General features: G+C 30.1%; 3 protein-coding genes and 1 long non-coding RNA gene across 7 annotated transcripts in view; 2 read left to right on the plus strand and 2 right to left on the minus strand.

Moving 5' to 3' along the window:
* Positions 1-26,486, plus strand: part of LOC118647631 — a 377,709-nt gene that overhangs the window by 174,984 nt on the left and 176,239 nt on the right. The window lies entirely within an intron of this gene.
* LOC118647648 lies at positions 1,024-17,074 on the minus strand. Of its 3 annotated transcripts, XR_004964817.1 has the most exons (4): positions 11,338-17,074; positions 1,773-1,898; positions 1,269-1,696; positions 1,024-1,174 (listed from the first exon to the last, which is right to left on the minus strand). It is a non-coding gene; the product is annotated as an uncharacterized LOC118647648 (long non-coding RNA). The 3 variants fall into 3 exon arrangements; XR_004964815.1 differs by having other exon boundaries at positions 1,024-1,696; XR_004964816.1 differs by lacking the exons at positions 1,773-1,898; positions 11,338-17,074 and adding an exon at positions 7,615-8,015 and having other exon boundaries at positions 1,024-1,696.
* On the plus strand, positions 2,850-20,667 carry LOC118647633 (probable medium-chain specific acyl-CoA dehydrogenase, mitochondrial). Its single transcript, XM_036292891.1, has 10 exons — positions 2,850-3,122; positions 3,301-3,379; positions 4,395-4,562; positions 7,245-7,345; positions 7,623-7,703; positions 19,222-19,352; positions 19,430-19,538; positions 19,627-19,767; positions 19,851-20,126; positions 20,243-20,667. The coding sequence occupies exons 1-10, from the start codon at positions 3,108-3,110 to the stop codon at positions 20,393-20,395; spliced, it is 1,254 nt and encodes a 417-aa protein (XP_036148784.1). The 5' UTR covers positions 2,850-3,107; the 3' UTR covers positions 20,396-20,667.
* Positions 22,921-26,463, minus strand: LOC118647533. The gene is made up of 2 exons (XM_036292586.1): positions 26,412-26,463; positions 22,921-23,759 (listed from the first exon to the last, which is right to left on the minus strand). Exons 1-2 carry the CDS (start codon positions 26,461-26,463, stop codon positions 22,921-22,923), a joined length of 891 nt encoding a protein of 296 aa, XP_036148479.1.

Here is a 26,486-nt window from a genome sequence, read left to right on the forward strand (position 1 = left end):
TATTTTAATAAAGCGTTTAAAATAATATTTACATAACATTCATTTAATATTTATGTAATATTTATTTAAACCTTTAAAAAAACATATTAAAAAGTTATTTAAAAAATTTTTATTTAATATTAATTTAATATTTGTTACAATAATTAATTATTTGAAATAATAATCTGGGACATATATTTATATAATATTTAATTAATATTTTTTAGAAATGACATTTATTATTCATTTTTTTACGAACAGAACAAAAATAGATCTTTTCATATTTCACATACTATTTCGCATATGTGAAAATCAGTAAAAAATTGTAATACTTTATATTTATATTTATTTATAAAAATATAAGTTAACTATACATGTTTCATCCTTCTGACAACATCTATTGAAATAATGTATACCAAATATGTGTGCGTTAATATAAAGTATTCATGGATCACGAAGCATTAGGATGCGTACAATCTTCGAAGTTAAGCAACGTCGGGAGTGGTTGACACTTGGATGGGTGACCGTTTTTTCAGGCGTAGAAATTAAATATGTTCCAACAGGTACTGTGGCTTGGCTGAAACATGTATGTAGTCTTCTCCCCTTTACAAAATTGTCGTAGAAATTTATTAGATTGATGAGTTACGTTGAATGTATAAAATTATTTAATAATGCAATCTTTTTTTTGCTTTTGTTGTAAATATTAAAAAAATCATTTACCAAATGTTAAAAAAACATTTTCTTAAATTTTAAAACAAATATTTATTAAAGGTTAAACAAATATTGTCCAAATATTAAAAAAAACATTTTTTTAATTTAAAAAAGGGAACTTATCTCATTATTTTTAATGTTTTTGGAAAAGTTTTTTAAAATGTTTTTTAAATATTATTGAAAACATTTTTTTTTTATTGTTTTGCTGATTGGGAAACGTATTCTACAAGCATTATAAGATTTATGAGATACATATATAATGATATAAATATAGAATAAAAATATTTTTTGTAGATAGTTAAATATTTTATAAATATATTATATATACATACATTTCTGTCTCGTTTTCAGATTTTTGAAACATAAATTAAGTAAAATCAAGATCAGTTAATTTTCTACGTTTAGCTTCAAGTATGTCATGGTATTCATAAAATTTTATAATAATTTAGCTGTCAACAAAGTTTTGTAACAATTTTTTAAAATCCTATTAAAAATGACAAAAACATATGTTTAGAATATTTAATAAAATTAATAAAATTAACAAAATATGTATAAAATATTTTGCATAAAAATATTACCGTATTTTGAACTGCTGTAGAACAATTAATAGCGTATAAAATTTTTTAAAATTCATTTTCAGCATTATTATTTTTCTTTAATTTTTTTTCTTTACTAATGATACATTTATTAATTGAAGGATTTATATTATCTTCATCATTACTAGATGCATCTGATAAATTATTTGATGTACTCTGCTTGTCAGTGTTATGTCCAATCAAAGTCTTCAGTTAATGTTGCATTTAATGATTCATCTATTGGATAATTTTTCGATGCATACGATGTCTATCAAACTAAAACAAAAGCCTTGATGAATATAATATATACCGAAAAAGTATATAATATGTAACATATATTTTTTTAACTAAAAGTATATTATACATACCGAAGGTTTTATATCACTATTGCATTGTGAAAATTTGCTTTTTGTTTCTTCACTCAGTTCCTTCTGTAAAAATAGCAAAATATTACATTTTTAAATAAATTTCTTAAAAATCTTGAAAAACAAAATTTTATTATCTTACTAATTTTAATGTGTCTATCAATTGTTTTCTTTTTTCTAGAAAAAAGCGAACTCCTCGAATTGTTGTGATTAATCGTGTCACTTTATTTTCATTTATTTTTAGAAAAGTCTCTTTATCAATGTCCTCCTGTATGAGACATAAATGTAAAAAATAAAAAATTTATTATTATTTGACAATAATGTTTTTCAAAATTAATTTTATCTTGAGTTAATTTAACCTAACTTTTAACTAAGTCAGTTTTTCGTTTATGCAATTTTTAACTTGAGAAAGTTAATTTTATAACCTATTATAGCTTTAAATTGATTTGGTTTAAAAAATATATTAATTTACTCAACATTAATTTTGTAAAGTTGTTATGGAAGTTTGTAAAATTATCGAAGAAACAAAGGTTTTCTTAATCTTTTTTCAATTCTTATGAAAATTAATAATAACTCATATAACAGCAAAGCGCGCTTTGCTTAAATAATTAAATAATTTATTTAATTAACCATAAAATATATTCAACATTTTATTTGTAAATTAAATTTACATGAAATAACAAAGAAATATTGCCGTTTATGAGAAAACGTATCTTTTTTAATAATTGTTTCTTTTAAAATCTTTTCTTTTACACAAATGAATCTGTAAAACTTTAGAAAAAAATTAACAAGTTTATGTTTATGTATTTCAAAAATATCTAGCTAAAATTAAGAATTAAAATTTAAAATTAAAAAAGTTAAAAGTGTTGTTTACAAAAATATAGGCACAAATATGTTGCCTTATTAAAAAATAATTATTTTTTTTATTAAATGCAGTTAAAATGTGAAAATTATTCTACAATCAATTAAATTGTTTTTATTTATGTTTACAATTATAATCGTAATAGTCGCGAGAACCGGGGCGCTCGCGCGATAAACATACTTCGAAAAAAGCATTAGACGCCGGCGACCGGAGTCAGAACGTTATATAGATTGGGAAAGAGGCAGAGGAGAAAGGGACGAACTCAGCCGCGAACGTAGCCGAGTGCGCGACGGCTCACGCCAATCGCAGCCGAGCGCGCGTGCCTCACGGATAGGAGGAGTGCGATGTGTGCGTGAGCGTGTCCGGGCTTGAAATCGCATTACAGCTCTGGAGAGAAGTGAAATTTCTTGGGTGTGAATGGGTTATCTTACTTCTTACTTTCATTCCGCTCTTGCTATGAGTAAGATCAATCCAGTGTAAACGTTCCCTAAATACAGTTCACTTCGGAGTGAATCGGGATTGGACGGCTGGGTGTAAACTAGGTCATTGTCGAAAACAACATTTGAACGTGTTACAGTCTTTTATTCTGTTTAGAAAAAGTATTATCAATACACAATGATGCTCAGAAAGGTAAGGAGCAAAAAAAACATCTATTATTCAAGTTTGTTCGATTATTAAAATTATATTGTGCAGTTTTTTTAATACTCTATGTTATATTTACAATTAGATAATGATAGCTAATATACTATATATGATTTGAGTTAACGATTCAAGTGTTAAAACATCTATTGTAAAATAATTTTTTTAGATATTTCGTTCAAAAATGTGCCAAGAAATGACACGATCCTTCTCAGCAGCTGCCGAATCTGCGCAAGGATATTCTTTTGGTTAGTATATTTGTAATATCTCAGTTAATATAAAATATAGGAAATCATGTTCTTAAAGAATGAATCAGAATAAATAAAAATCTTAAAGAAATCTAAAAGTTTGCACCAATGTAATATTTACAAAAGTATTACTATACTCTACACACACACACACACACACATACTTATATAAGTACAATTATAAATAAATGTTTAATTAATTTCAAAGATAAGATAAATTAAATATGTTAGCAAATAGAGAAAAGTATGATTTTATTATTTGAATGTTGTTTTATTTTGATCTGGTATTTTATAGATTGACAATATTTAATTTCTTAAATAAGATTTAAGATCTTAAATAAGAAAACATTTATATATTACGTTTATATTTATTTCGCTTTCCCATAAAAATATTATTACATTTTATTTTAATTTGCATAAATACATTGAATATAAAGTATGTATAAATGTTATTTATTTATATACATATATTATTATGAAATGTTATATATAGAAAATTTTACCTCATATTTGACTTAAAAAAATGTTTCTGTAGCTATATTAAAAAATAAATATATACATATCCATAAAGATATATAATTTAGTGTTTACACCACATTAACTACAGGACTATCGTGTCTCATGATATTTTAAATAATTTTTTTATATTAATAATTAGATATTAAATATACATCTAGTAATTAATTTTATTTTTGTAAGAGACTTTGTGATAATATTGAGCAAGCACATTTATATTATATCAAATAAATAAAAGTTATACGTACTTGCAAATAATTTCATATATATCATATTTAAATTAACGAAATGTTCCTGTACATTTTTTCATAATCATATTTTAATATTTTTAACTATAATGTAAATATTGTAAATTGTGAAAACATTTTTACAGTTACATATAAGATACATATTTATATTTTATTTGATTGAAATTTTATACATATTTGTATATTACATGTATTATATCTCATTTTAAAGAACAGTTATGAGTATTACTATATCTTATTGAAATTTTTAGAACTATCTGATACTCAAAAGGAAACGCAAGAAGTAGCGCGAAAGTTTACTAGAGAAGAGATTATCCCAGTAGCTGCAGAATATGATAGAACAGGAAAATATCCATGGGATATTATTAAAAAGGCATGGAGTATTGGTCTTCTAAATAAAAGCATTCCACAACATTGTGGTAAGTTTGACATATCAAATTTTATTATGAATGTGTGTGTGTGTGTGTGTGTGTGTGTGTGTGTGTGTGTGTGTGTGTGTGTACAATAAAATTTTGACATATATACAGGGTGTCCCAACGCACGTGGACCATTACTCGTAAAAAGATAGAAGGGATCGAGATGAACATACAGATCCAATATTGTCTTGGGTTAGGTATGTAAATAGTCGAGATATTAATTTTTCAAATTGTGCGAATAAGAGCGCGCCGTAGGAAGAGCCGAGACGCTCGAGCCGTAGCGCGGCGCACTGTGTCTGTGTGAAGCATTGGCTGCCGGTGGCGGGGGAAAAGAGGAGAAGCGGCGCCGATGCCTGTGCTGCCGTCCCGCCGTACCGCGTCTAGACTCACATCAATGGCCGCTCTCACCTCCCACCGCACCGCCCAGACTTGCGTCGTTACGCACATTCGCAATTACTTGACAAAATTATTTAGCAAAAATAGGGACAAATTAAAACCGTAATAAACTTCTGTGACTGAGAAAGTCGAAAGAGAGAAAGCGATAAAAACTTATGGAATCTTCAAATAATCTAATTTCTATCGTAATTGTGAATATAGTAAGTTAATGAAAGTTTTCGGTACATTGACGATATATTCTTTCTTTTTTTTTTAATATCTTATTTACAGTATCACACAATTCTAACTTTTCTTATCAAATTGTATTGTACTGTTAAATCCTTGATGAAAACATTCATAAAAATTCATAAATTTATTCGTAAAATCATTATCGTAAACTCACGATTGATTCTCATTAAATTGATAGTTTTTTTTATTCGTCTATTATAATATTTGCCATATCGAGTTCTGTTATCGTTATCTTTTTTCTCTTACACGATATATTCATAAATATTTCTTCATATTTAATCAAAATGATGCAACAATGGAACAAACTTTTCTAACAGAAAATGCGAGAAAGATTGAAAATGATATCATTTCTTTAAATTTGTTTTTTTTTTTATTTAGAGAAGTGATAGTTTATAAAATAGAAATCGATTAAATTCTCGTGTTTTTATCATAATTAATAATGCAATTAAAGATAGAAGAAACTTTAAGTTTTCTATCGTCATGAAAGAAAACTTAGAGTTGTATTGACAATACGTGATGTTGAACGTTGATCTCTAAGCATAATTATCATAGAAGACGCATCGCGCCTAATCTATTATTGCATGCGTACTGCACGCGTCGCTCGGCCGCGCGAGTCAGCTGGTTGCTATGTGGAAGAGCATTGTCGTATTGTTGTTTATGTCGGTTCTCAAGATGTCAAGTCTGTGTATCGGAGTGCTTTGAATAAATTCCGTTCTTTTAAGAAAGCTTGCTATCCTATTTCGTGCGCACGAAAGTGCGCAATTGTGTACAGAGTTTGTAGAGTTGGCGAGTGCGAGAGCGCGATGCAAGAAGCGCAACACTATTGTGAAATCGTCACATCAACAGAAGGGCATTTTTTTATGTGTTATTACAAAGAGTGTAACATATTAAGGATAAGTATTTCACGCATTTTAGTAGACACCTCTCTCTCTCTCTCTCTCTCTCTCTCTCTCTCTCTCTCTCTCTCTCTCACTTAAAAAAAAACGCGCTAATCTATTTACCTCGGTCGTGGTGCGGAAACGATAGCGTTTTCGTGAATTTGCGAAGTTGGTCCAACTTTTATCGAGAACGTTTTTGACTCTGCAATACTAAGAGAACTCGATGTGGCAAATATTATAATAGACGAATAAAAAAGAACTATCAATTTGAGAATCAATCGTAAATTTACGATAATGATTTTACAAACAAATGTACAAGCAAATGTATTAATGTATGAAGAATCATAAATGTTAATTGTGATAAACCTTCGTTAATTTAACATTTCACGAAAAAAGAATGATAAGAAACGATGAGAGAATTTGGTGCAGCAAATATTATAATACACTTATAAAAGAAAATTATCAATTTGAGAATCAATCGTGAATGTATGGTAATTATTTAACAATGTTTTCATCCAAGATTTATCAGTACGATACAATTCGATAAGAAACAAAGTTAGAATTGTATGATACTTTAAATAAGATATTTAAGAAAAAGAAAGAATCTATCGTGAATGTACAAAAAACTTTTATTAATTTGATTATTCACAATTACGATAGAAATTAGATTATTTGTAGATTCCATAAATAGTTTACTATTGCTTTCTCTTCTTCGACTTTCTTAATCACAGAAGTTTGTTACGGTTTTAATTTGTCCTATCTTTGCTAACTCCTAATTTTGTCAAATAATCGCGAATGTGCGTAGCGCCCATCGCCGCGAGTGTTGGCGCGGTGCGGTGAGACGCGAGAGCGGCGAAGCACAGGCAGCGGCGCCGCTTCTCCTCTTTCCCACCGCGCTACAGCTCGAGCGTCTCGGCTTTTCGCACGGCGCGCTCTCATTCGTAGAATTTGAAAAATTAATATCTTGATTATTGATAGACCTAACTCAAGACAATATTGGACTTTTATGTTCATCTCGATCCCGTCTATCTTTCTATTACGAGATGGCTTCCGATTACATTACACCCTGTATATATGTTATGTATTATAAAACACAAGTATAGTATAGATATAGCATAATATTGTTAGATAGAGAATAATGGTGATGCAAGAATAAAATTTACAAACTTATAACTTATTCCAGGTGGTTTAGAAAGTAGTATTTTTGATTCATGCTTGGTTAGTGAAGAATTGGGTTACGGATGTACAGGAATAACAACTGCAATAGAAGCCACAGGTCTTGGAGTATGTCTCTTTTTTATTATGAACGATATCTCAGTTCTATATCACATAAAATTTTAGCAATAGGTTTTTCAATAAAATAAAAATTAATTTTTCTTTGGTTTTATTAAGTTTCAATTCCTTTGTTAAATCTTATATTTTATTTACTTAATATAGCAATCACACATACACACATACACGCGTTTGCGCGCGCGCGCGCGTGTGTGTGTGTGAGTGTAAAATTTTTCTAGCTTTATTATAAATTATAAATATACATATATTTATATTTTTACCTATTTAGCAAACTCCAGTTATCATAGCTGGAACAAAAGAACAGCAAAAGAAATATCTTGGCAGACTTCTAGAAGAGCCACTTGTTGCGGTAAATTTACAATTAAATTTGCATGTTAAAGTTAATTTTATATGTATATATACAGGGTGTCTCAACGCACGTGGACCATTACTCGTAAAAAGGTAAAAGAGATCGAGATGAACATAAAAGTCCAATACTGTCTTGGGTTAAGTCTCGGGTTGAGTCCACCAATAATCAAGGTATTAATTTTTCAAATTATGCGAATGAGAACGCGCCGAGAAAAGAGCTCGATTCGCTTGAGCCATAACAAAAAAAATCTATTATGAATGCTTGATAAACTTTTATTATTTACTGTTTACAATTACGATAAAAATTAATTAGATTATTTGAGAATTCCATACGTTAATATCTCGATTATTTGCAGACCTAACTCAAGACAATATTGGGCTTTTATGTTTATCTCGATCCCTTTTACCTTTTTACGAGTAATGGTCCACGTGCGTTGGGACACCCTGTATATATATATATATATATGTATATATGTGTTATATTTACATATATATATATAGTATATATACATACATATACATATATATTTTTATGGTTCGGTAGATATGGGTACCATTTCGGAGATAAAGTGGTACATATTGGGACATTTGTCACATATTGGGTCCGACCCGATATTTTTTTAGACGAAAAGTAATTTGTCGGGACCGGTCCCAATTTGTTTTAAGATATGTAATGTATAAAATCAGTACCGAATTTTCTTTGATAGATTATACATTATGAGGACCGGTACTGGTATTTTAATACATGCTATGTAAGAAAAGAGGACCATTCTCTAAATGATTTGTTTTATTAGATTAAATCTTAACATTTCTGTTAATGTTGTACATTTTTCAACAAACCGATGACCGTCTATTTCAGATTACATTCAGATTTATACTTTTTACGCGATAGATATAGCGTCTATACGAGTTGACACGGATGCGAGAAATGTGCGTTGGTGTCCGCGACGAGTTTCAAGTGCGTTCGTGTCCGCGGCGAGTTTCACGAACGCATGTGAAATTACGTGTCTTGATTGGCGACCGAATTCGCGTCGTCCGCGGCGTCTTTCACGGCGGTGATGTGACAGTTCGAGGTTAATGACGTGTTGACGTGCGCGAGGTTATAGGCGAGTTTTCAGTTTTATGCATGATTTTCATATCACATCGCAGATTATATCGTGGAGGGAAATACAGCCGTGCCGCACGTTGAAGATCAGTACAACACTATGCGCTGTACAATCAGATAAGTCACACAAAGTTTTCATTCCTCATATAGAATAAGCATCTAATATAAGATTAATACTTTGTGTCATGTTTCATTTTCAGCTTATATAAAAAAAAAGAGAAACAGAAACACTTCATCTGAATCCAAAGAAAAATAGAAGGAGAGAAAAGAATGAACGAGTAAGGAAAGAAAAATGTAATTAATCTCAAAGCACAGAATTTACACCCAGCTGATCTGCCAATGTCATGGTCACAGGCTATAATATCGGAGATAGGTTTATACAAATGCCAAGGATTATTTCTACGTTTTAGTCTATTTAATAACTGTCAAGCATTCTATGCGAGTTGGATACTTATATGAATAAGGTACAGAAACGTATTGATAAGGCTCTTAATCAAATCATAAACTAAAAAGTACCCATACAGCACACATATTTCAGAAAGCTTTCTGAAAGATATCGGAAAGATATTTTCTGTCAGATATCTTTCAGAAACCTTTCTGAAAGATGTGCTGTATGGGTAAGTTTAAATATTTTATTGATTCCAAACATGTCATCGGCAGGCTAGATAGGTGACATTATAGTCTGTCAGTCTACTTTGCTGTAATTGTTTCAGACAAGATTTCATGCTTGTCACCTATTCAATACGTTGCAAAAGAATAAACTGTTTACTTTATTCTATCATTTTTTTGCAAATTTCTATTAAACAAATATTATCAATTTAAATAATATAATTTGAATGTTTTATTATACTTGCAAATACCAGTTTAAACGTCTAGTCTCCAGACAAACTTTTAAAACGTTGTCTTTAACGGTAATGTTATTTTATCCACAAGGTACCAATTAGTGTCTTTTAATTAGCCTAATGAAAATAAAACTCAAAAATTTTGATAAAAATATTAAAGAAATAATTATATTAACAGTCCTGAATTTTGACATTACATCGGAAAGAAAAAGTGTTTGGTATATATGACCTTACGTAATTGATAACGATTTGTTAATTGTTTATATACCTTACATTACATACATACTTTGAAATCATATATGTATTATGGACAAACATTAACTTTATTTTTATAATGTGTTTTGAAAGGTAATATACTGAGTACATAAACACTTTATTTTAATTTCTATCGGTGCATAATGCAAACATTGCATTAAAGAATGTAAGTACAGTGTAAATAATCAATCAAAAATTTTTATGAACGTATCGTTAAATATCAGGCCCATTTTCTTCAATGTAATGTTAAAAATCAGAACGGGCTATATAAATATCACTTTAACATGAATTTTGTTAAAATTTATTAATTTCGTTCACATATCGTTTTCATAATGTAAATTAAAAAATTAATGAGGAAGTCGTAAATAAAATAACATTACCAATCAAGACAACGTTTTAAAAGATAACCTATGTATGAAGTAGATCAGTTCAAACATACGATAGGAGATAGTATTTTAGAATATTATCGAAACTTAATGAATGAGACTCATAATATACTAAATACATAACCATTTTATTTTAATTTATATCAATGCATAATGCAAATACTGCATCAAAGAATGAAAATACAGCGTGAATAATCAATCAAAAATTTTAATCAATGTATCGTTAAGTATCGGGTCCATTTTCTTCGATGTAATGTTAAAAATCAGAACCGGCTGTATAAATATTCCTTTAACATGAATTTTGTGTTTACATTCCAGTGACCATATGTCAACGAAACTCATAAATTTTAACAAAATGCATGTGAAAGGAATGTTTATACAACCGGGTCTGACTTTTAACGTTACAGTGAAAAAAATGGGCCCGATAATTAACGATACATTAAATAAAATTTTTGATTGATTATTCATGCTTTATTTGCATTTTTGATGCAGTACCTGTATTATGCATTGATAGAAATTAAATTAAAGTGTATATGTATGCAGTACATTATGAGTCTCATTCATTAAGTTTTGATAATATTCTAAAATGTTATCTTATACTTGTATTTATTGTTTGGTAAATAAGATGGACTATTTATAACGTATACATAAGTATACATTGACTTGCGTTTACATTTCAGTGACCATATGTCAACGAAACTCATAAATTTTAACAAAATTCATGTTAAAGGGATATTTATACAGCGGGTCCTGATGGTCAACACTACATTGAAGAAAATTGATCTGATATTTAACGAAGCATTGATTAAAGTTTCGGATTAATTATTCAGGCATTCATGCATTTGCATTTTTTGCATTATGCACTGACAGAAATTAAAATAAAGTGTTTATGTATTCGGTATATTATAAATTCTATTTTTTAAGTTTCGATAATATTCTTTACTTGTATTTAAATATTAGTGAAAGATAACATTTTAGAATATTATCGAAATTTAAAGAATGGGACTCAGAGTGATTTCACATGCGCCATAACTTGCGTAAACGTACCTTGCGTCAACCAATCAAATCGTCTTTAACATGCCCTAAATGTTCCTAAATCGTCTCAGCGCACTATAAAAACAATATAATTGGTCGACGCAAGGTACGCCACATGTGAAGTCACCCTGAGTCTCATTCTTCAAGTTTTGATAATATTCTAAAATGTTATTTTTTAATGTAAAATCATGTAAAATCACTCTCATAATATACTGAATACATAAACACTTTATTTTAATTTCTTTCAGTGCATAATGTAAATACTGCATCAAAGAATGCAAATACAGCGTAAATAATCAATCAAAAATTTTATGTATCGTTAAATATCAGCCCATTTTCTTTGATGTAATGTTAAAAATGAGAACCGGCTGTATAAATATTTCTTTAACATGAATTTTGTTAAAAATTATGAGTGTTTCATTGATATATGGTCACTGAAAGGTGAATACAAGTCAATGTATACATATGTATACGTTACAAATTGTCCGTTTATTTGCCAAACAATAAATACAAGTATAAGATAATATTTTAGAATATTATCGAAACTTAACGAATGGGACTCAGAATATGCGGAATACATAAACATTTTATTTTAATTTCTATCGGTGCATAATGCAAACACTGCAAAAAAGAATGGAAATACAGTGTAAATAATCAATCAGAAATTTTAATGAATGTATCGTTAAATATCAGGCCCATTTTCTTCAATGTAATATTAAAAATGAGAACCGGGTATATAAATATTCCTTTAATGAATTTTGTTAAAATTTATGAATTTCGTTCACATATCGTTTTCATAATGTAAATTAAAGTATTAATGAAAATGTAAATAAGATAACATTACCAATCAAGACAACGTTTTAAAAAATAACCTATGTTTGAACTGGACCAATTTAAACATACGATATAAGATAGTATTTTAGAATATTATCGAAACTTAAAGAATGAAACACATATTATACGGAATACATAAACTTTATTTTAATTTCTGTCAATGCATAATGTAAATACTGCATCAAAGAATGCAAATACAGCGTGAATAATCAATCAAAAGTTTGAGGTTAATGACGTGTTGACGTGCGCGAGGAGGTTAGAGGCGAGTTAATTTTTAGTTTTATGCATGATTTGCGTATCATATCGCGGATTATATCGTGGAAGGAAATACAGTTGTGCCCAACTTGAAGATCAGTACAACACTATGCGCTGTACAATCAGATAAGTCACATAAAATTTTCATTCCTCCTATGAAATAAGCATTCTAATATAAGATTAATACTTTGTGTTATGTTTCATTTTCAGTTTATGTCAAAAGAAAGAAAAAAGAAGCGCTTCATCTGAACCTAAAGAAGAATAGAAGGAGAGAAAAGAGTGAACGAGTAAGGAAAGAGAGATATAATTAATCTCAAATTTCAGAATTTACACCCAACTGATCTGCCAATGTCATGACTGTAATATCAGTAATGTTTATATGGATGCCAAAGATCATCTGTACGTTTTAGTTTATTTAATAACTGTCAAGCATTCTGTGCGAGTCAGATACTTACATGAATACAGCCGATTCTGACTTTTAACCTTACATCGAAGAAAATGGACTTACTATTTAACGATACATTCATTAAAATTTTTGATTGATTATTTACACTATATTCTTTAATGCAATGTTTGCATTATGTACTGATAAAAATTAAAAAATAAAGTGTATATGTATTTCGTATATTACTTTTCAAGACACATTAAAAAAGTTAATGTTTAACCATAATACATATATCATTTTAAAGTATATACGTAATTTAAGGTATATAAACAATTATCAAATTGTTATAAATTACATAAGATCATATATCGAATACTTTTGCTGTCCGAATTGTCCGTAATGTCAAAATTCAGGACTGACAATATAATTATTTCTTTAACATTTTTTCAAACTTTTTGAGTTTTGTTTTCATTAGGATAATTAAAAAACACTAATTGGTAATTTGTGAATAAAATAACATTACTGTTCAAAACAACGATTTAAAAGATTGTCTGGAGACTGCACGTTTTGAACTGGTATTTGCAAGTATAATAAAACATTCAAATTGTTATTTTAATTCATAATATCTGTGTAATAGGAATTTGCCAAAAAAATGATAGAATGAAGTAAATGGTTTATTCTTTTGCAACGTATTGAATAATTGAAAAGCATGAAATCTTGTCTGAAACAATTACAGCAAAGTATACAAACTATAAGGTCACCTATCTAGCCTGCCGATGACGTGTTTGGAATCATTTATATTCATGATTTGGAATCATAAATTGTTTAAATACCTACGTTTTAGTTTATGATTTGACTAAGAGCCTTATCGATACATTTCTGTACCTTATTCATATAAGTATCCGACTCGCATAGAATGTTTGACAGTTATTAAATAGACTAAAACGTACAGATGATCTTTGGCATCCATATAAACATCACCGATATTACAGCCATGACATTGGCAGATCAGTTGGGTGTAAATTCTGAAATTTGAGATTAATTATATCTCTCTTTCCTTACTCGTTCACTCTTTTCTCTCCTTCTATTCTTCTTTAGGTTCAGATGAAGCGTTTCTTTTTTCTTTTTTTTGACATAAACTGAAAATGAAACATAACACAAAGTATTAATCTTATATTAGAATGCTTATTTCATAGGAGGAATGAAAATTTTATGTGACTTATCTGATTGTACAGCGCATAGTGTTGTACTGATCTTCAAGTTGGGCACAACTGTATTTCCCTCCACGTTATAATCCGCGATGTGATATGCAAATCATGCATAAAACTAAAAACTAACTCGCTTCTAACCTCCTCAAGCACGTCAACACGTCATTAACCTCAAACTTTTGACAGATTATTCACGCTGTATTTGCATTCTTTGATGCAGTATTTGCATTATGCACTGACAGAAATTAAAATAAAGTTTATGTATTCCGTATAATATGAGTCCCATTCTTTAAGTTTCAATAATATTCTAAAATACTATCTTATATCGTATGTTTGAATTGATCCAGTTCAAACATAGGTTATCTTTTAAAACGTTGTCTTGATTGGTAATGTTATCTTATTTACGACATTTTTATTAATACTTTAATTTACATTATGAAAACGATATGTAAACGAAATTCATAAATTTTAACAAAATTTATTAAAGGAATATTTATATACCCGGTTCTGACTTTTAATATTACATCGAAAAAAATGGACCTGATATTTAACGATACATTCATTAAAATTTCTGATTATTTACACTGTATTTACATTCTTTTTTGCAGTGTTTGCGTTATGCACTGATAGAAATTAAAATAAAATGTTTATATATTCCGCATATTCCGAGTCCCATTCTTTAAGTTTCGATAATATTCTAAAATATTATCTTATACTTGTATTTATTGTTTGGCAAATAAACGGACTATTTGTAACGTATACATATGTATACATTGACTTGTATTCACCTTTCAGTGACCATATATCAACGAAACTCATAATTTTTAACAAAATTCATGTTAAAGAAATATTTATACAGCCGGTTCTGATTTTTAACATTACATCGAAGAAAATGGGCCTGATATTTAACCATACATAAAATTTTTGATTGATTGTTTACGCTGTATTTGCATTCTTTGATGCAGTATTTACATTATGCACTGAAAGAAATTAAAATAAAGTGTTTATGTATTCAGTATATTATGAGAGTGATTTTATATGATTTTACATTAAAAAATAACATTTTAGAATATTATCAAAACTTGAAGAATGAGACTCAGGGTGACTTCACATGTGGCGTAACTTGCGTCGACCAATTATATTGTTTTTATAGTGCGCTGAGACGATTTTAGGAACACTTAGGGCATGTTAAAGACGATTTGATTGGTTGACGCAAGGTACGTTTACGCAAGTTATGCCGCATGTGAAATCACTCTGAGTCCCATTCTTTAAGTTTCAATAATATTCTAAAATGTTATCTTTTACTAATATTTAAATACAAGTAAAGAATATTATCGAAACTTAAAGAATAGGATTTATAATATACGGAATACATAAACACTTTATTTGAATTTCTGTCAGTGCATAATGCAAAGAATGCAAATGCATGAATGCCTGAATAATCAATCCAAAACTTTAATCAATACTTCGTTAAATATCAGATCAATTTTCTTCAATGTAGTGTTGACAATCAGGACCCGCTGTATAAATATTCCTTTAACATGAATTTTGTTAAAATTTATGAGTTTCGTTGACATATGGTCACTAAAATGTAAACGCAAGTCAATGTATACTTATGTATACGTTATACATAAATAGTCCGTCTCATTTATCAAACAATAAATACAAGTATAAAATAACATTTTAGAATGTTATCAAAACTTAATGAATGAGACTCATAATATACTGCATACATATACACTTTAATTTAATTTCTATCAATGCATAATACAAGTACTGCATCAAAAATGCAAATAAAGCATGAATAATCAATTTAAAAAATTTTATTTAATGTATCGTTAATTATCGGGCCCATTTTTTTCACTGTAACGTTAAAAGTCAGAACCGGTTGTATAAACATTCCTTTCACATGACTTTTGTTAAAATTTGTGAGTTTCGTTGATATATGGTCACTGAAATGTAAACGCAAGTCAATGTATACTTATGTATACGTTACAAATAGTCCGTCTCATTTACCAACCAATAAATACAAGTATAAGATGACATTTTAGAATGTTATCGAAATTTAATGAATGAAACTCTTAATATACTGCATACATATACATTTTATTTTTATTTCTATTAATGCATAATACAAATGCTGCATCAAAAATGTAAATAAAGCATGAATAATCAATCATAAATTTTATTTAATGTATCGTTAATTATCGGACCCATTTTCTTCGCTGTAATGTTAAAAATCAGAACCAGTTGTATAAACATTTCTATCACATGAATTTTGTTAAAATTTATGAGTTTTGTTGACATATGGTCACTGAAATGTAAACGCGAGTCAATGTATACTTAAGTAATTTTAACAAAATTCATGTTAAAGAAATATTTATGCAGCTGGTTTTGATTTTTAACATTATATCGAAGAAAATGGGTCCGATATTTAACAATATATTCGTTAAAATTTTTGATTAACTATTTACACTGTATTTTCATTCTTTGATGCAGCATTTGCATTATGCCCTGATAGAAATTAAAATAAAGTTTATGTATTCCATATACGAGTCCATTCTTTAAGTTTTGATAATATTCTAAAATGTTGTCTTATATTTGTATTTATTGTTTGGCAAATGAAACGGATTATTTGTAACGTATACGTAAGTATATGTTGACTTGTGTTTACATTTCAATGACCATATATCAACGAAACTTACAAATTTTAACAAAATTCACGTTAAAGGAATATTTATACAGCCGGTTCTGATTTTTAACATTACATCGAAGAAAATGGGCCCAATATTTAACGATACATTGATTAAAATTTTTGATTGATTATTCACGCTGTATTTTCATTCTTTGATGCAGTATTTGCATTATGCACTGATATAATTTAAAATAAAAAGGTTATGTATTTAGTATATTATTATGAGTCTCATTCATTAAGTTTCGATAATATTCTAAAATACTATCTTCTATCGTATGTTCCAACTGATCCAGTTCATACATAGGTTATCTTTTAAAACGCTGTCTTGATTGGTAATGTTATTTTATTTACGACATCCTCATTAATACTTTAATTTACATTATGAAAACGATACGTCAACGAAATTAATAAATTTTAACAAAATTCATGTTAAAGTGATATTTATATAACCAATTCTGATTTTTAACATTACATTTAAGAAAATTGACCTGATGTTTAACAATACATTTATTAAAATTTTTGATTGATTATTTACACTGTACTTACATTTTTTAATGCAGTGTTTGCATTATGCACTGATAGAAATTAAAATAAAGTGTTTATGTATTCAATATATTACCTTTCAAGACACATTATAAAAGTAAAGTTAATGTTTGTCCATAATACATATATAATTTCAAAGTATGTATGTAATTTAAGGTATATAAACTATAACAATATGTAATTGTTATCAATACGTAAGGTCATTTATATCGAATACTTTTTCTTTCCAATGTAATGTCAAAATTCAGGACTGACGATATAATTATACTTTTTTATTAAAATTTTTGAGTTTTGTTTTCATTAGGCTAATTAAAAGACACTAATTGGTACCTTGTGGATAAAGTAACATTACCGTTCAAGACACGTTTTGAGATTGTCTGGAGACTAGATGTTTAAACTGGTATTTGCAAGTATAATGAAACATTCAAATTATATTATTTTAATCGATAATATGTTTAATAGAAATTTGCAAAAAAATAATAGAATGAAGTAAACGGTTCATTCTTTTGCAACGTATTGAATAGGTGACAAGCATGAAATCTTGTCTGAAACAATTACAGCAAAGTAGACTGACAGACTATAATGTCACCTATCTAGCCTGCCGATGACATGTTTGGAATCAATAAAATATTTAAATACTTATCCATACAACACAACATTTTTCAGAAAAGTTTCCGAAAGATATCCGACAGAAGATATCTTTCCGATATTTTTTAGAAAACTTTCTGAAATATGTGTGCTGTATGGGTACTTTTTAGTTTATGATTTGACTAAGAGCCTTATCGATACATTTCTGTACCTTATTCATATAAGTATCCAACTCGCATAGAATGCTTGACAGTTATTAAATAGACTAAAACGTACAAATAATCCTTGGCATTTGTATAAACCTATCTCCGATATTACAGCCTGTGACCATGACATTGGCAGATCAGCTGGGTGTAAATTCTGTGCTTTGAGCTCAATTATATTTTTCTTTCCTTACTCGTTCACGCTTTTCTCTCCTTCTATTTTTCTTTGGATTCAGATGAAGTGTTTCTATTTCTCTTTTTCTTTATATAAGCTGAAAATGAAACATGACACAAAGTATTAATCTTATATTAGAATGCTTATTCTATATGAGGAATGAAAACTTTGTGTGACTTATCTGATTGTACAGCGCATAGTGTTGTACTGATCTTTAACGTGCGACACGGCTGTATTTCCCTCCACGATATAATCTGCGATGTGATATGCAAATCATGCATAAAACTAAAAACTCGCCTCTAACCTCTCGCACGTCAACAAGTCATTAACCTCGAACTGTCACATCGCCGCCGTGAAAGACGCCGCGGACGACGCGAACTCGATCGCCAATCAAGACACGTAATTTCGCGGCAAGTTTCACGAACGCACGTGAAATTCGCCGCGAACATGAATGCACATTTCTCGTGTTCGTGTCATTTCGTAAATCATGAACATAATTTACATGATAAAAACGGTATGCGTCCAAAACTAATAAATTTTAATAAATTTCTTTTAAGATTTTGTTTTACTGCCGGACCTGATTTTTAACATTACATCGAGATTTTTTACGGTCCCATTATATTACCGTACATAAAAACTCTCTGTTTGAGTGTAATATTTAATATAATTATATACAAACCACAATTAATTATAAAATGTATTGTGTGTGATTATCCCGAGACTATGTATATTGCATTTTTCTTTATGTATATTACACATGATCAATTTTTAATACTTTTTTTATGGTACCAATAAATAACAATCCATAAAAAAACCAAAATTACGATATATCTATGAATATAATTTATACATATGAAAAAAAATGACAAAATGTTCATTTAGATGTTAATGTATATTAATGTATACTAATGTATACATTACGTATATTCGGACCCAATATGTGCCAAATCATAAAAATATATATATATATATATATATATATGTATGTATGTATGTATATATATTTGTAGGCATATTGTTTTACTGAACCTGCTGCAGGATCTGACGTGGCAGGTATCAAAACTAAAGCTGAAAAAAAAGGAAAAGAATGGGTAATTAATGGCACAAAGATGTGGATCACAAATGGTGGTGTTGCCAATTGGTACAATAACATGCTCCAATATTTAGCATTAATTTCTAAAGAGCATTATTTACATTTTTAACTTTTTTATCATATAGGTATTTTGTTCTGGCAAAAACAAATCCAAATCCAAAAGCTCCAGTTAATAAGGCTTTTACAGGTTTTATTGTAGAACGTGAAAGTGATGGCTTAACTCCTGGTCGTAAGGTAATTTTCAATATGATATACTTTATTTATATTTTATTAAATTCTATTAAAATTTCTACTGATACGACCTTCTTTTTACTTCTTCAAGGAAATTAATATGGGGCAAAGAGCAAGCGACACACGAATGATAACATTCGAAGACGTTCGTGTTCCCGAAGAGAATGTATTGCTTAAAGAAGGAGAAGGTTTTAAAATAGCTATGAAGACTTTTACTAGAACACGATCACCAGTAATATGTCTATTCATTCGTTAAATGCCAAATAAGTTTAATATAACATTTATGCAAACGTTATCTTCATGTTTATATTGCAGGTTGCAGCATCGTCTACTGGTTTGGCCCAGAGAGCTTTGGACGAAGCAACGAAATATTCGATGGAACGCAAAACATTTGGTATACCAATAGCGCAACATCAAGCAATAGCTTTTATGCTAGCTGATATGGCTGTTGGCGTTGAAACTTCTAGATTAGCATGGATGAAGGCAGCCTGGGCTGCTGACAAAGATTTACCGAATGCTACATTGCTCGCTAGTATCGCAAAATGTTATGGTGCTGATGTAGCTAATAAATGTGCTACAGACGCTGTACAGGTACGATATAATAATTTATATATCTATGAATTTTATGTTAAGTTGTAACAGTCAGTAAAAGGCTCGAGTATGTCCTCTTTTTACAATTTGTCATACATGACAATTTTTCAATTTAGGTTTTCGGTGGTGCAGGTTTCAATTCCGAGTATCCAGTAGAGAAGCTTATGCGCGATGCAAAAATTTATCAGATATATGAAGGTACTTCACAGATTCAAAAGTTGATTATATCGCGTGGTCTCTTTGACGAAGCTAAACAAAAGAGCAGCTAAATAATCATGTGCCAATTGAGTTATGAAGAAAATTTGAATTATAAAATTTATTTTTATAAAGAAGTATTTTTTTTAGTATTCTTATTAAAGTTACAAAATGGTAAACTTATATCTACATCTAACATATCATATATGCAATGTTTATACTCTTAGAATATGTGCTTATACTTTTAGAACATTATACATTAATATAAGGTAAAAGTTGAAATTTTTATACTTAAATGTGATTTATAAATTTGAAATAATTATTTAAAAAATATATGTCAACTACACAAATTTTTTAATGTAAATAAAGGATTGTAATATTTCACCAAAAAAATAATATTTTATGAAATCATAATTCTTTTTAATTTATTCCGAAAACCGATAGAAATTATTTAAGAACAATGTGAATATAAAAACTAACAAAGTATTAACAAAAAAGCAGAATTGTATACAGTGTTAGCTACAATTTTAATTGCTCCGATATACAATATTTAGTTCTTTACGTGTTTATATTTTTATGGAATTTAATTTATGACGGAGCCTTTATTGTGTATTTAAAAAATTAAACCCTCAAAGGGATCGCGATTTAAATAAAATTGTCCCATTCTTTAACTCTCGATAATCTTTCGTATCTCGGGGAATTTTTTATGTGAGTCGATTTCAACACATTTGTACTTTAGCAAAGGAATGAACAACTAGCAACTATAATAGAAAAAAACGCAGACTCCTAGTCGCGCAACGACGTCAAAGGCGAAGGCTCGCGAACGCGGGAAGCTTGTGCGCGTTTTCGTCGTGACACGTTGGACCCTTTTAAAAAGACCGCTTCCATAACAGACGGCGCTAACCACGCCACGATCAGGAGTGCGTTAGTCAAGTGCAGTGTTTATTGAAAACGTATTACGGTTGCATTATGTCCGCCGAGTCGTAGCCTTTTTCACGCGGTTTTATTCGGTGAGAAATCGCGCGTGACGAGTTATGCAACATGCGCCGCGTAAGGGTGGCTCGCGCCCGGCGATCGAACCCCGCGGCAGCTGACCTACTTAGAGCTCGGCCTATCATCGTCGTACCAGAGGGTGCAAACTCTTACCTGGAATGGAAGGGGACGATTTTCAGCGCCGCTTATCCTTGGACTCGGAAGCCAGGAACTAAATTAGTCACGTGACGAAGGTCACGTGAGAATACGCATACATAACCACTTTACACATATCTCAGCAAACACAGAACATAGCAGCAACATTGCGGCAATATTATAATGTAGCAACAATGCATAAACATTGTAGCAACATTACAGCAATATTACAACATGTTCTGTGTTTGCTGGGATATCCATGCATATATAGTATTCGTTGTAGTAAATGCTACAAAATATTTTAATTTTAAAATAAAATAAATTAATAAGTATATATTAAATTAAATTTATTAATAATTAATGTTTATGTACATTAAAACATTTTGTTTTCTTAAAATTAAATATTATATAAAAATAATAATGATTAGAGTGCAATGCAACAAATTTTTCCCGTCCCACTTATAAACAAATTGCGGACTGTCAGATATAAGTCTGTTTTTCATAAGTATACACACACATACACACACCTTTAATTGACCATTTACCTTTTTTTCGATATTAGAAGAAAAAATAGTGTGAACTAGTGTGGTATAGCTGAACAACAGGTTTTATATCTGGTGTGGTTAAAAAAATGTGATGCATAGCACAACGCATCATGATGTACACCATTTACATACCACATTAATGTAGTAATGTAAGATATACATCTATATATCCACACATATAAACATTTTATATAAATATGTATATATATAAAACATACATATCATAAAACTTCACACAATATACAAAAGTAAAACATATATACATAATACATACTGTGTATACATATGTAATATTATTACAAAATTTTCCAACCGTTCACACAATATTTAAATGCATAACGTATATAAAGCATAAATACTATACATATTACATAATCATATGATAAAATATAAACTAAAACTGCATTTTGATTATATTCACTGCCAGTACTAAAAATCTATAGCGTATGTGACGTAAACTATCCCAGTGGACACATTTTATAGCGGCAATATAACATAGAAGTTACATGTAATTTAACATTGTTATTCTTGTGATATGTAGGTTCTATATGACATGGAAATAATCTGTTACGTAATATTTGTTATACGCAAATGAATGATATAGTTGTTATATCGTTTTGGCGTTACAGTTATTCAACAAAAATTGTATAATTGTAACATAATACGTTCATATCAATGTTATTACGGAACAATGCGTTGTAGTTGACTCAGAAATCAGACAACATTATAACATCCTGAATGACAGATCTATTTGATAATAAAAAAAATTATTATAAAGATAATGTTTTCAAAAATAACGGTTTGTCTACAAATTACTGCGCACAATAATAATAATAGTAATAATAGTAGTGACGGGGGCGGTCCTCCTGCGAAGCCCACTTTGGCACTTAGACCGAGTCCATTGTGCCTCCCCGTTGTCAGTTGCCCTAGCGGGGCCCCGCTTCCTTCCAAAAGCGGAGCAGATCCCCCACAGGCAGCTGCCTCACCTGGTACGGTTCTAGAAAACCTGAGCCCAGCAGGCGTGTTCTTGGTCCGACCAGTGCTGGGCAATTCCCAAGAATGTGGAGGCTAGTTTCCTCCTCTTCACCGCACAACCTACAGCTGGGCGTATCACTACGGCCCAATTTGTGCAGGTGATAGTTGAGATCCCCATGGCCCGTGAGCAGTTGTGTCGCGAGCCTGGCGTCCCTCCTACTTAGAGATCTTATGCTCTTGGTCAGGTCCTCGCTAGGGCATTCCCCTAGCATGGCCCTAGCCTGTCTGCATTTGCTCTTTGTTTCTTTCTTCCAGTGTTCAAGATGCTGGTCCCGGAGCCAGCCCCTGACTCTCCCCCTGCCTAGGCAGAAAGAGATCCCAACAGCCGGTTCAGGTCCCAACAGCCTTGTTTCGGCCGCCTCCTTAGCAAGCAGGTCCGCCATTTCGTTGCCCTTGATCCCTGCGTGCCCAGGGACCCATACTAGGCCGACATCATTCTTCTCCGCCAACTCATCCAGTACGCACTTGCAGTCCCAGACCAGCCGCAAGTTAATTCTTGGACCCTCAAGCGCCTTAAGCGCCGCCTGACTGTCCGAGCAAATCCGGATGCGCCTTCTCACCCTATCAGACTCTAATAGGTTCTGGGCACATCTCATGATGGCTAACACCTCCGCCTGGAAAACCGTAGCGTGCTCGCCAAGCGGAACGACGATTCTTGCCCGGTCGCGCTGACAGTAAAGACCAGCTCCAGAGCCCGCACTCGTTTTGGAGCCATCCGTGAACCAGACTACTGCACACAAAAAATGCACAAAATCTAAATTCATTATGTGCTGAACAAAAACAGAATAATAAAAGTATACTATTCAATTTTTCTTAGAATTATGATCTATATAGTTAACCATCTAATTAATCATTTGAACGCTTCAAAGATCCCAGTAAACATTGACATCTTGTAGAAATCGAAAAGACATCTTATTCAAGATATCTTTAAGACATTTCTAAAAGATATCTAAAAGATATCCAAAAAGATTTTGTCAAAGATATCTTCATAGAATTTCTAAAAGATATCTAAAAGACATCTAAAAGACATCTTAAAAGATGTCTTAAAAATTTTCGAATTAGACATGTCAAAGATATCTAAATGAAAGATCTATACAAGATATCTTAACCTTTTCCTGGCCAAAAGCCTTATATATTAGGCTTATAATTAAATTTACCGAAAACACTATATATTCATTTAGCTAAAATTACTTCTTTTAACATAAATATATGCATTTATTTCGAAATAATTTGATATGTTACTTTAATAACACTTTATATACTGTCTCATACTTCATAAAGTGCAACATAATCATATTTTTATATACATATTTTTCAACATTTTTATTGAAAATGACGCTAAACAATCATTTTAACAATAAATAGTAATATAAAGTTCAAATACAACAAACAAAAATCACTTTTTTCAAATTAAAAGCCTAATAATATTAGACGTTAGAGTGATGTTATCTTCTTTGTAGTTTATTTCACTGACAAGGACAAAAATGTTTTAGTATTAAAATTAAAAAAGTTGGCCAAAAAAGGGTTGATCTTCTAGAGGTTAAAGATGTACGTCTTTTATACATATACCTTGTAGACCAATTCTAGAATTGCTTTAAGATATCTATAAACGTCTTTATATATTTATTACTCAACGTTTAAAAAAAAACGTTTTAAATCATAATTTAGTTAGTTATTAGTGCTAAATAGATCGCAATTTCCATCAAATTATTAAGGTTATGGAAAAAGATAAATTTAACAATGAAATTAATAAATAAATAAATTAATGCTATTTATTTTTAATATGTTTTGCAAAATTTAATTGCTTTTATAAAAAATAATATAGTTGCGTCAGTTTATAACATATAGGTATATGTAGACAATAACAAGTATTGTAGTACCTATATCGATGAGTCAAATTGGCGTAGCAGATAGAGTACAAGATTCGTCATCCTAAGGTCCTGGGTTCAAACCTAGCAGCGGCAAGTAAGAATAAAATAAAAAATAACATAATTTAAATTTAATTAATTAATAAAAATTTATCCTAAATTTAGTATGTGCTGTTGATAAAAATAATTAAAAAAAAATGAAATTTTTATTTTATTTTATTTTTCTTTGTAACTGTTGTGTGAGTTAGATAACATGTAATTATAACATGTTATATTGCTGAGTCAAAAATTGTAACTTACATGTAAGTTGCGTGTAATTTCAGTGTAATGTAACTTGTTATTCGGTTACATTGCTGTTACATTGCTACTATATTACTATGTTCACTGGGGGTGGATGTTCAGTACTGGCAGTGAATATCAGAAACGCAGCCAAAGATATGCGTACATCACAAAACAATGTACTTAGCCTCTCGAAGGCATATCTTCCCGTTGAGAAAATATGACATCTTCGAATAAAGTTGAAGTACATGTTTATTACAACCCCCTAAAGTTCTCTTAGAATAAGATTTAGTTAATACGTATAATTTAAAAAATACACAAAGTCAAAAAAATTTTTTAATTAATCTGGACGAAAGTATTACATTAATTTAATCAAAATTTACTTAAAATTAATTATAAATAAAATCTATCTTTTTCTGGCTCAAGCAACCTGAAAGTACACCTTCTCATAGAGAAAATGTAACTTCTTCAGAAGATTAATCGAAGAAACCTTATACTTTATTTATACAGGGTGTTTGGTAAAGATTTATGCAATTTTTATAAGCAGGTAGAGCGCATTAATCTGAACAGAAAAGTCTTTATCGTTTTTCCATTTCCGCAATAGTTAACGAGTTATAGACTTGTAAAATTTTCTGTGTTAGCCCAGGCAAATGCAAGCGCGTCGAGCGCCCGGCCGCGGCGGCCGCCCCTTCCTAGCGCTTGAACCTTGAGATTGCTAGGCGCGCGGGGGGAGTTGTTACAACAAGCGGCAATGGCTACGCACAATGTGTACGTATACATCCATGTGTACAAAAAAATATCAGTTCTAATGCTTAAAGAAGCAATTACTAAATTTATTATTTTTAATAAATAATGATTATTTTTAATAAAAAATACTTGGATATAGTAAATGATCCACGGATATCCAACGATATTGCGATATTCCAAAATGACATCCTAGGGACATCCCTATCCAAGGAGAACAGAAATATCAAAATGACGTCAAAATGATGTCACAATAAGGTCAAATTTTAGATTATCAAAATGACGTCAAAGTACAAAAATTTTTGATGGTTTCGTGACATCATTTTTATGTCATAATGATATATTTTAAACGTTTCTTTGACTATTACAATTATTGGGTGTATCCAACTGCTCAGAGTGCAGTCATATGGGGCTAGCGTACAGCGTATCGGCGTATGGCGTAAAGGAATTAGACCAATCACAAGATTTACGCACGTTTTGTTAGCACAGACATTGGTCTAATTCCTTTACGCCATACGCCGGTACGCTGTACGCTAGCCCCATGTGACTGCACCCTCACAAGCAGT

This window comes from Monomorium pharaonis, chromosome 10, assembly GCF_013373865.1.
Source record: "Monomorium pharaonis isolate MP-MQ-018 chromosome 10, ASM1337386v2, whole genome shotgun sequence".
NCBI lineage: Eukaryota > Metazoa > Arthropoda > Insecta > Hymenoptera > Formicidae > Monomorium > Monomorium pharaonis.